This window comes from Brachionichthys hirsutus, chromosome 17, assembly GCF_040956055.1.
Source record: "Brachionichthys hirsutus isolate HB-005 chromosome 17, CSIRO-AGI_Bhir_v1, whole genome shotgun sequence".
NCBI lineage: Eukaryota > Metazoa > Chordata > Actinopteri > Lophiiformes > Brachionichthyidae > Brachionichthys > Brachionichthys hirsutus.
Window position 1 is genome coordinate 8,976,951 of NC_090913.1, and position 12,556 is coordinate 8,989,506.

At 43.1% G+C, this 12,556-nt stretch overlaps 1 protein-coding gene across 1 annotated transcript in view; it reads left to right on the forward strand.

The window, feature by feature from the left end:
• Window positions 1-3,539: 3,539 nt before the first annotated feature.
• Window positions 3,540-12,556, forward strand: part of npnta (nephronectin a) — a 41,738-nt gene continuing 32,721 nt past the window's right edge. Inside the window, exons 1-2 of the mRNA XM_068751129.1 lie at window positions 3,540-3,610; window positions 10,155-10,255. Coding sequence (XP_068607230.1) covers window positions 3,540-3,610; window positions 10,155-10,255 — 172 coding nt within the window. The remainder of the gene's footprint in view (window positions 3,611-10,154; window positions 10,256-12,556) is intronic.

Here is a 12,556-nt window from a genome sequence, read left to right on the forward strand (position 1 = left end):
CTCTTTGTCAACTTTTTTTTTTAACACCCTCTTTTGTGAGAAGCAACCTTGGCAAATGAAACAGATGTTTGGTTGTTATTTACGGACGAGTAAAAGTCATCCTCTGAAATCAGGTTCAGACTGAAGGTGGCGGCGGCGCCGCCGTGGTTTTTGATGTTTGATAAACAGGTGGAGGACAACTCCTCACATTAGTTCAATGTTCTCAAATATTTAGAGCCTGCTTGCGGTAAAGGAGCTTTGTGTCTTTTTCTAAAGTGTGCGATCAAGCTGTCGGCGTAAACGGAAGTGAATTACCCACATTTCAAATTACGTTTGTAAACGTTTGGAAAAATAGTCTGGCATACGTCCGTCGGTGAATGAAGTCAGCAGTCGGTTCCGCAAGTTGAAAGGTATTATCCAAAGAAAACCAGCATTTAGAACCCTTCAGTATTTAAAGATGGCGACTTTCTGCATATCCATCTCCCCTCTGAGTTTGCTTTTCAGAGACCGAGGGGGGGGGGGGGGGGTCGAAAGAGAGAAATTGGATTTAAAGTCATCGCTTCAGATAAAATATAGCATTTGCAGTGATTCTACAGAGAAACTGACTATTCCTCATGAAGAATGAATGCGAGTGTGCGATGCATTCCCTAATACGTTCAGCAGCGGTGAATATTTTATGAGGCTGGTGAAAAGGTCAGTATGCTTGATTAGATGTGCAGCGTTCAGAGCCCGGTAGCTGAATATCACACACCAAATTCAAGTCCAGTGTATTAATAAGATGCTAGTCAACCCCCGCCCCTTCTATATTATTCTGCCCTGGTTATCTGTTTCTCTGAAAAATCACGTGTCGTCACTTTTGACAAGTGCGCACCAGCTGCTTGAGAAATCTGGGGACGCAGCCAGGGAGCCGGTTTTCCTGCTCACATTGACGGGAGCTCAGGCTCAGGCTTTTTCCAGAATCCAGCTCATCTGAATTCAGTCAGCGGAGTCAATCTATCCCAAGCTGAATGGGCGCAGGCACGGCTCCTTCCAAAGACTGGAATTACTTCATAAGGGGGACGTGGATGCTTGTGGCTTTGCACAAGTGCACATTACCACAAATACATTGGTAATAAAGAGGAGTAAAGGAGCAGGCGGCGCTGCCTTAATGAGACGGATAGGAGAGCTTTGAGGAAGACAGAATTCTTTGTTTAAACAGTATAGGTGAGTTAATGAGCGATTAGCCTTGTGGAGCCTTTTGATGTCAACGATTCGCTGAGCTGAGTGGGTTTACTGTGTGGTGATTACACAAGCAAATAAATCCATTACAAACAGCTTTATTGCACAATGACTAGAAATCTGACCTTTGTGTGTAATTGCCAAAATGTAGATTTGGAAGGAGGGGGGGTCTTCTGTTTGCCTTTTTTTCCCCCTTTCAACCGTCAACTTTCACCATTGGGACGGGTGAAAGGAGCCCATCTCGCACAATCACTCATCTTAAACATCTACCATTTACTTCCATCATGTGTTTCAATTCACTTTAATGTATTTTTAGGCAATCAACGGAATAAAAACAGGTTTTTAGATGCTTTGATTGCCTCCGACTGTTCCCAGGAAAAAACACAATAATGTTATTAATCTCATATCCCAATATTTAATTCTATTTTCATATTTCTTGTTTTTTCTGTAGCATTATGTTCAGAATGCAACTCAATGTCTTACTTCTCTCACAGTCTTAATTAAAGGGTGAATTCTACTAAACTGCACACATCTTTTTATTTTTCCTCATCAACCCCCATCAGGAATATTTTATGTTAATGTGTCATATTTTTATGTCATTTATGAACAAGATAGTCAAACGGCTTTGTCATGTTTTAATTATGACACTTTATTCTCTCTGTTTTCCAATGCAAAAAAAAAAAGTCAGAACTCGCTGCCACGACCTGAAAATGCTCAAGACAGCACTACATGTACAGCCATTTGAAAACTGCAGTAAAGTTACACATTGCTGTAGTACATGTCCCATTTTTACTGTATATGCTCTTTGCAATTCTACAGCATTGTACAAAAGAAAAATACACAACAGTCACTTATTTACAACAAACATAAACACCCTTTTCTGTACACAAATGTGTAATAGTACATGTTGTACCTGTACAAAGGTAAATCATTCTGGCACATCCAGATGTTCCCATCTGCCTGGACACATGTTTTCATCTACATCACAACAGAAATCATCCCTTGCAATGCAGCGAGGAAAAAATCTCCTGGAGTGGCGAATCCACCCCCTGCATGACTCTGCATGTGATGTCACCACTTGCTGCATCCATGGCTGCTTGCAGGGCCATTTGTGCATAAAGAAAGGTATAAACTTAGCTTGATAGAAATTGATAAATATACATAGTTAAAATGTTTGGTATTTAATGACTCCAGCAATGAAATGAAGACTATTCAGGATCCATAAAAGTACAGTTCATGTTGACTGACGTGACATAAGCAACGGATAGATGTCCAAAAGCATTTGCGATTTGTTCAGAGGAAGGAGAAAATTGCTGCTATGATGCGCGCAAGCGACCAAATGTTGTGGAGGTGGAATGGTTGTGAGAATGTTCATTCTGATCTGAGGATAAACCGTAATAGTATAATTACACGCTCGATCGACATTTCCGTCTTCATTCCAGACGTCAGACTTCATCACCAAAACGCAGATTCATCAAGTTGTAGACAGGACTCAACAAGGAGAAACAAACAGTGATCAGATTTATCACCGTCTTTATTCATCTCCCGCTGCGCTTTAAACGAGACGCCTTGTCCATAAAGTTCTTTATAGATAATTATTTTAATGACTATATTCTAGCTGCGGGCCGCAACATTACGAAGTGGAAAACGTGTCGCGCTGGGTTCTTCTTCCTCCCCGGCATGAAGCGCACTTTGAATAAGAAGCTCCGTTTATGACTTATTTCACGCGGCGCGTCTTTTCTGTCCTCTCCAAGTTCCACACAGTATAATTCAAACCCGCATCTTCTGTTCCTGCTGCGTCTCCCTGGGTGGGCGACGCACCTGCGTGCCTCAGCAGGCCGCGCAATAAATAAACGAAGGCGTCTGCGAGGCTTTACGCATCTGGAGCCACTTCCTCTCTTGGCGGTGACGGTACAGGCGACTTTGGGACGCTGGAACGCTGGAACTCCCACGCGTAGTTTTATTATCGGGGGATTCAATCTGACTCACTGCAGTGCGCGCTCGTCGGCTGGAGAGCCCATCGACTGAACTTGAGGAGCAGATAGGCAGGGGGAGCTGTGCGCTCTCTTCCTGGCAGAGCGCGCAGCGCGCCGCGCTCCACAGACTCCCACAAACACGCAGCAGGCAGCTGGTTTCATTCCCGCACCTCTTGAATATCACGCACGAACAGCCTGAAAGACACCCGCAGACGCGTCCTACCCGCGCACACTCGGCGCGCATCAACTCCGGAGAAGCTGCTGTTGTTGTTGTTGTCCTCGTCTCCTCGCTTGCTCCGTGGGTTCCGTGGCTTTTTATTTTTTTTTGGATTACGGCGAATAAGAAGAAGCGTAAATCCCGAAACGATGGATTTATGGATAAAGTTGATTTTGTTTTACAGCTGCTGCTTTGGAGCAAGTGCGGACTTTGACGGCAGGTGAGCGCGCATTGTTCATCCGGTCACCTTAAACTCGTCAGTTTTTGGAAAATCACGCAGATTGTTAATAATAATAACAATAATAATAATAAAAAGAAACAATCATAGTTCAGTCAATTTCCAGGCTGTTTGTGTGAAATCGAAGCCTTTATTTAGAGACGCCGCCGCAAAATGAAGACTAATTTAAAAATATCCAAACAGAATTTTGGGGATATGAATGAAAACGTGTTGATTTTGATTCCTGTGCGCTCAAACGTGCCGTGGGCTGTCTGCCGATTCACGGTCTTTCACGGTCTTTGCATCTCATGCCTCCTCATCATTTCCATTCCGTCATCATATTTTTTTTTTTTTATTTAGGAGGAAAAGGTAATAATTATATACCCAAGCGCATCCGAGCCACTTGTTTTGCGCCTCGGAACACGCATGCTGTTTACACGTGCGCAAATCTCTCAAGATCCTGTCCGACGCAGATCATTATGATTATGAAGTAATGTGACAGCGCATGGCCCGGCGATTCATGTTTAAACAAGAATCTGAAGCTTTCTTTTAAAAAAGAGAAAGAAAGAAGAGATGTGGAGACGTGCCTCGCTGCATCAATGATTCCTGCTCTTCCCCTGTAGTTTTTTTTTTTTTTTTTTTTACAGCTTGTAATATGAGTTCCAGGCAGTTGAGTCGTTGAAAGTTTTTTTTAAGTCATTTTGACAGTCCGGACAGACACTTATTTGTCCGCTTGGAGGGCTTTCACAGTTTAAGAGCGTGATGGATAACAAGTTGCAAATAATAACAGATTCCTAGATCTCAGAATTGGGCCGAACGCCTTCCAGACGATGAGAGAGTTACACAAACACAGTTCCAACGCCAAATTTCTGACAGAGGATGCAGCCAACTATTGTGTTTCTCGCCTTGTATCTTCGTCACACAGGCTGAGCCCCAAAGCCAGATTCTCTTTCTGGTTTCACTCTTTCGAATGAACGAAAAACGTTTTGAAGATAAGGGCTAATCTCATTGAAATGGTGCGCACACATTGGAAGAAAGCGGCTTCAGACTGGCTTTGCTTTTGAGGTTTTGAAGGTATAAGGTTTTCATTTTAATCCAACCTGTTGGTTGTTTGTGCGGCTGATTGAGATCTGAAGAGATGTGTCAGGCTTTAACCTTTATTTCATGCATTGGCTCTGTGTAATTACAATTGACCTCAGCCTAGCAGGAGCATATTGCACATTATTACCACCCCCGTTGATGGAGTGCCTTGTCAACATGGCCATAATTTGTCAATTTCTATGGGTATAAACTTGCCCAGGCCCGAGTCTCCACTTCGATATTAATTCATTGAGATAATATCCCCTGAGAGCAAGCACAGTTAAAATAAGCCATTTATTGTCTAGCCCCTCACTTATTGCCTTTTAGAGAGTATTCCTGACAGGCTTTTTCCATCTCATATTGAAAGGTCCTTCATGGGCATCAAGATCATTTTGTCCTCCCCATATAGTAGCCACTGATAACGTGTTTATACCTGCAGATCTGTGGCTAAAGGCAGCGTGCAGTTGATGTTGACGCCTTTAATTCCAACTCCAGCACAGCTTTCTAGCCGTGGAGCACGGAAGACAGTTCCCCAAAATAAAAGGCAACACAAAGAGTCCAGGTTTTTTTTTCTCACCAACAGATGAGGTTCAATGCGGCCAAGTTGCACATGCCTGACCTCATCAGTAATGATCCGAAGCTGCTCGCTGGCGTCGGCTTGTGTTGGACTTGTAACGTCAGAACTACATTTTTGGGCTCACGGAGGTTGAGGTTCATTGTTAAAGCTTTGTGTAAATCACATTTTACGACTAATTCAACAAGCAGTATGGCAAAAGCGTAATATATTTTCTCATGATATCAGTTGCTGCACAACCTCGCCGTGTGCAGCAACTGAAGCGTGAGGTCCGTGTTATCTAACCTATTAAGAAGCATGCACGCCTTAAGACACAAGATGTGAGCTTGAAAGCATTGTTAGCTCACTATATGTAAAAGCTTTTTTTACGAACTTACCTTGTTGTGAGCTTCATCGAGCAAACAGAATGGTAGTGAGTGGATCATATTGCATCGACATTTGGGCAGCACACAGGGTTAAAAATTTACATCTACGTTTAATTCCTTGCTTATTTGCATCAATCGAATGGTTAAGACATTACACTTTTGCCACTTCTCAGCGCTGACGCATATTAAAACACAAATAATGCAATTTAGAATCCTTCCTCTCGCTTTCAATGCCTCAGCCCGGTTCTGGTCAATATGCTGTATATGTGCAGCAGCATCCTGGACCAGCTAGCGGGTCTGAGCGGGAAGATGCTGTTATTCTCCTGGCTACTTGTTCGGTCTTCAGTCCCACAAGGCATTGCTTGCTAATGAGATGGCATGCAAGCCGCACGCAGATCTTGCCAGGGCGTGCAGCCAAGGTGATTCCTTGAGACACCAGAGACCTTTCAAGTTCACGTGTTCGCACCCTCAGCTGAACTTGGCAGGTTGAAGCAAGTCGTTTGCATAAATATACTGTACTACAAAACACTGCAGCATGTTTGGGGGAAAGCATCCAGTAGACAAATGACACCGGGCATAGAGATCAGTGCACTTTAGGATTAATGGATAGAAAACAGAAAAGCTAGCATCACTCGGTATGAGAACTACACCTTTAAGATGCTTCATGGTGTATTGTTGGTGAGTGAGTGATGGACCGACTGCTCTTCTCCATCAGACAGGGGGAAACAGGCCGGCTCTGTGCCCATTAGTGAACCGGTGGAACTAGTGGAGTGCACACTGCCGACAAGGTCAAACAATAAGGCACCTCTGTTGGGCTCGCCTTCCCCCCCTGCTCCACCTCTCTTTAAGGTTTTGGGAAAATCAGTTCTGTAGTTATTAGAGGAAAGGCTCAAAAAAATAACTAAAAAAAAAAACAGACCTGAAGCAAACTTTAATGGTTTTTCCCTCGCCTGTCTACAATCCTTCCTCCAAATGTGGATATCCGACTGGTAAATATTGTGCAATCCTGCTGAAAGTCAAACCAGCGCCGTGTCTCCATTGTGGATATCAACAGCTCAAAGAACCTCGTTTGATAGTCTGTGCCCGAGACGAGGTGTCACACTCGCACGCCTGAAGGCTCATAATTATCTGCTTGAGTTCCTTCAAGGCTTAGTACAATTTAGGATCCTCACTCAAAGCCTCTGGGTAATAAATACAGGTATTATTCAGGCAAGCATTTCATATTCCAGCTCTCTGTTGAGCAGAATATCACTGAGAACAAGAGGCGGGGGGTTTCATACGGGATGACCTTAATTCCCATTGTTGTTTGAGATTCACTGAGATTCGTGTGAATTTCAAGATAAATTCACAGGATTTTCTTCCCTTTAGTACAAAAATGTGCAGTTGCAGTATTGAAGAGATGAAACAGTCAACAGTTGAACTGAAGCAGTGAGAATATGAAATGAGATGGTACAGTATATTCCCTATGTGTGTGTAGCCCCATTCATCCAGGAATGGCATTTTATTAGATTCCTGTATTCTCATCTGCAAAACCAGATCAAACAGCTACATTTAAGAAAGACCACGCGTCATTTCCTGCTGCCATCCGCTTCATTTACTGACTGTACACTTGTTTATTTCCTCATCCCTCTGATCAATCCATTTTTTAAACAATATTGTATTAAATTGACTGACATCCTTCGACAAAGTAATGGATTTGCAGCCACTGGTTGTTTTCATTATTAATCAGTTTGCCTTTTCCTTTTTTTTAATTTTACAAATGGCAGATTTTGTTCATTCCATGAGTTGCCTGATAGGCGCGAAAACCAGTGCATATTCACATCCCAGTAGCAGCAAATGTTGGACACCTTTGCCGAGGAGTTAGTGTACAGACTGTTTCATTCCTCCTCAAGCACCGGCGATAATAATCAATGCTTTCTGAAGGGAATACCAAATAAAGGGATTTTTAGTACCGAGCTTTCAAGCGACATCCCCTGCATTGGCTGGCGTTTGAGCAACATCTGGAATTCATCGGCTGTTACTTGTGATTTTCTATTTATGGCAAAACGAAGGCTTCCAAAGCGGCTGGAAAAGAAAAGCAGACAGAAACGCAGCGTAATTCCTCCTGATGGGCTGATGCTTTCTGGAGTTCACGCCGAGTTTCTGGTGTTTTGTTCAAGGCCCGTTCCTCGCTGAGGTGGTCGTGTAAACTGTAAAGAACGTAACGGTGCAGCGGTAGACAGCAAAAACATCTCTTTTACCCGCAGAATCTGTTTGATGAATGTGACGACATATCTGACCTCTGCAGCTTTTTAATTGGTTTCATTGAGGAATTTGCGCCATCTTGTAAGTTCATGCTGTACAGGTGGTGCAGGTGCATGCGCTGCAGCAGAAAGCTGCACAGCATGCATGCATGCTCTAATATGAGGGTTACACTCTCTTAGAAATAAATCCAGGTGTGCGCAAGAACATCAGGATGAAATCAGCGTTCAGTTCCCAGATTTAAATATTTGACACAGCAAAGAAATTTTTCTGATGTAACAAACAGGTTTACAGTATGGAGGGAAATGTGTTTTATGCAGAGGTAGCGGCTTCTGAAACCCAACTGTGCATCTCCTCTCCTCTCCTCTCCTCTCCTTACCTAACGGCTTCTCTGACAGGCGGCATACCAACATTTTACTGGATCTGTCACGTACACTTATCATCCTTTTTTTTTTTTTCTTTTTAAATGAGGTGATTGGCAGCTGGGGCAAGCGTGAGCATTTGCTCCTCATGGTGTACAGACACCAACAGGTAGGGAAAGTAGCAACGGTTGTGTTTTGAATACTGATCATGAACCTCACTGCCGTAGGCTTAAAAGAAAGCAACGGAAGGGAGGATGGTAGAATTCCCTCTTTGTTTATATTACAGTATTTCCTTTTCGCTGTGCAACATAAAACCTGCATGTCTTTCAGTTCTCAGTCATCCAGGTCATGGTAAATCGCGATGAGCAAAAAAATAAGCGTCAACTGGACTTGTTCAGGTTAGATCGAAGACGTTTCACCTCGTCAGTTCTGAAGGAGCCTCTTGGATGAGATAAAACATGCACGTTTACTTCAGGTCGCTCGGTTTTTATTCATTGAATTTATACCTCAATCTCTGCAAAATTCCTCTGTGCATCAAATAGTCTAAGCGCTTAAGGAACACATGTTTTACTAATTGCACTGAAGCTCATTTCGGCAAACGCTGATTCATTTATTGATTGTTACATTTTAGGTAAGCCATGTGGATTTTCATCAGCATGCCTAAAGTAATGTATTCCTTACCCATACACTTTCCATAAATCTGTGCCGAACCTTTGCAACAGATAAAAAGGTAATCCACATGCACCGTGCATGATTAAGATTATAGATTAATCTGTATATTAATGGAAAACAATCATTATTTGTCTAGATATTAAAATGTCACCTGACCATGAAGATATCATCTTCATGGTCAGGTAAATCCATGACATGCTCTTTAAACATAAGTTACAGGGACACACACTGCCATGCTAACGCAGTGAAAGGACATAGGAGGCATGTTCAAGGGCAGCAGGCAGGACGGCATGTAGAAAAGAATCTGTTTCATAAGCCACTATGAACACTAATATGATCCTCTAAGATGTGGTGCAGTGATGCACACTGAAGGCTAAATTCTAATCGGGTCTGGCACAGGTCTCTGGTTTGATATCGCACAAACCAACGTGATGTGATGTGCTATCAGTTTCATTTCCAGCGACACAGTGATAATCTGCTGCTGGGAAGGAAGGAAGAGCGTATAGTTCAGCATCCTGAGAAAATGTTTTCATATTTTATATTAATAATTACTTCTATTTCTACAGAGAGATGGATAAATTTGCTTCCATGAAAATGTATACAGCAACTACGCTATGTTTGAAATTGTGTTTTCATGCAAAACAAAACAAAAAACAGTTCCTGCCTGCTGTTTCTCAGACATGAATATTGCAGCTTCTTGTCTTGCATGACAGTAAACTCTGTACCGCTCTTCTCCGGAATGGGAAAAGAGCGGATTATAAGGTGTCGCCTTAAATTCTGGGAAACTGTAACAGGCTTTTTTCACTTTTTGCAGGTTTCTGGCATTTCATAAATCATAATGCTGCTGGCTCTCAGGAGAAAAAAAAGGCAAATTGCCAAAATGTCCCTCTTGCGTATTCACATACAGTACATGTGTCAGAATTTGGGCCCTCCAGTGCAGCTGAGGAGGTCCTACGCGCTTAAAAATGTCAGCTCAGATTAGGCAAGTCGGCTTGATTTACAGCCACATATAGCCCAAAATGACAATTCATGAATATGCCTCAAAGGGTTGTACAATCTGTCCAACATATGACATCTTCCATCCTTAGACTCTCAATTCAGACAAACTCAGCCGAGATAGCCTTTAACAGCAGGAAGATGAGATGAATCATGGGAACGCTTCGAAGCTTCACTCCAAACTGCATTTATGAGACCCCTGCTTTTTCACGGAGATTATGATTTGGCTGTGAACTAATTATGTCATCCCCTCACAGGTGGCCGCGGCAGATGGCCTCGTCCAGGGGCCTGTGTCGGTACGGCGCCAGAGTGGACTGCTGCTGGGGCTGGACGCGCCGCTCCTGGGGTCACTGCCAACGTGAGTGTCACCCGCGCCTGCTGCTGTTGCTGGGGCAAAGAGGGCTAATAAGGCTGCTATAGGTTTCACGCTGGGGTAAAAGAGGCTGTATTATATGATATGCTGTAAAGCTTCCTCTGTAGCGTGAGGTGGGGGAAACACACACACCTACTTACACGTTTTCACATCCAACACGCATGCGGCTAACGGGGCATCAGCCCTGGGACGGTGTGTGAGTCGAGCTTGATGGCCTCGATGACTCGGTGAAGAGGGTGACATTTATATTCACACTTGCAGGAGCTTCTTTCCAGGTTGAGACATTTACAGATTAATGGGAAATGATTATAGATTACAATTTTTAACAAAATGGTGTGAACACAGTGGAAATGTCGTCAGGTGTAAGAACCGCGACCTCCTCTCTTCGCTCGGCAACACCACGTTGAGGATTCAGAGGACGCTGTCACACAAACTACATAAAAGATCAATGGAGAAACATGTCGGAGATATTTACATTGTGAAAATAGTATCCTCCTGTAATTCTACCCTGGGATGTGCAGACACTAACACAGCTTTCAACTCTGGCCAGTTGCCTCACAAATGTCCGATTTCCCCCCCCCCCCCCCCCCCCCCCGCTTGGCTCGGCGCCTGGGCTGGGGTCAGCTGCTGCTTTACTGTGGCGCTTTAATAAAGAAGGGGTTAACACATTAACAGAGTTTTTCCACAGCAGGAACTTAGCATGTTTCAAGTTGAACAGCAAAGGCATTCGCAAAAAACCAACCTTTGCTTTGAAGAGCTCGATGCTGCGGTTGCCAGCAGGTTAAAGATAAAGGCGGCATCAATTTTAACTAAAGAGATATGGATTAGTGCGTTCTAGAGGCACCTGGAAGGTGTTTCCCTGTGTTTCCAGTCTTTATGTGAATTGTCCGCGAGCAGCGGCTTCATATTTAGCATAAAGATAAGAGCGGTATTAATGTCATCCAGCCCTGAATGTACTTCCCATAAAAATGATGGCGGTTCTGGTTTTGCTTCCACTGTCCTGTGCATGCTGTGGTCATGCATTCCTAAAATTAATATCCGGCTCACTTGATATTTGATAGCTAAATCCACGTTGGGGGGGGGTACGCCATCTGTATAAGTCAATCGATCTGTCGGTCGGGTGTTTGTTCCTCAGCAGGATCACTCGAAAACGTGTTTCACTGTTTTTTTGGGATGAGCACAGAGGACAAATTCAGTCCGACGCCGGAGCCTTAACTCTTTGAGTGCCATTCGACAGACATTTTTTTGAAACCAAAACATTCACTGCCAACCCTGACATTGAAATCCGCCTCTCTTCAACGGCCAACAACTTTCATTTGTTATGTTCAGTGTTTGCATAATCATAATAAAGAGTATTCTGTGGGGCTTGAGAAATCGGAACAAATGGCAGAAAACTGGGGCACTCAGCATATAGCTGATCTGAAAATGGCTGGCACTCAATGAGTTAATTAATACGAATTTAGGTTACTGGAATTCTTTTGGCACTTCAGGTTTTATTGGTTTTGTGGATGATGGGATGTTAATTTCTTGCTGTGGGAAAAAACGCCCTTTAAAAAGGTTCATAACTCTTCATGTCAGTTTTATAGCCTGTTAACATAATGTTTAATAATCCACTCATTTTGTGTTTCTCAGTTCTGAAGTGATCGTATTTGGATTCATGCTCTTCTGCGTTGAAGCTCATCATGCATTTTCTATGTGTTTTTTTTTAATGGGAAAATATGTCAGACACTGCTTGTTTGGACCAAACGTCTGCGCTGCTGCAGCTAAATAGTCGGTTTAGTCTAGCAGTTTTTCTTCAGTCCAATTTCATATAAAAGTGGAAGAGTTTAAGTTTTTCAAGGTCATGACCCCAGTGTTTGGTATTCCCTTTGCTCAACTAAATGAATCAGAGGTCTTTGTGAGACAAGTCTGTTATTTATCTACTTATTAAATGGAAAATATGATAATTTGATTCATGCAAAACAATTGGAATCAGAAAAAAACGACTTTGTGCCAGACGTTTATGGACCAGACCTAAACTTTTATCTTAAGGAGTATTGATTTCATGTTGTCAATAGTCAGCCTCCCCCCCCCCCGAGGCCTTGACACTTGAAATACACAATCAGAAAAGGAATGATTTAGTTTAGGCTGTTTCCCTCACGCAGCTCAAGTATATAATTTGATAGTATATATTTAAATATAGAGCCAGACCCTGCAGCAATCCTGGCAGGAGTCAGCTGTCTCCGTGCCCAGTGCCTCCCAGTGCATCTCTGCTGGGATCGCTGCCTTTGCGGCTTCTCGTGTTCA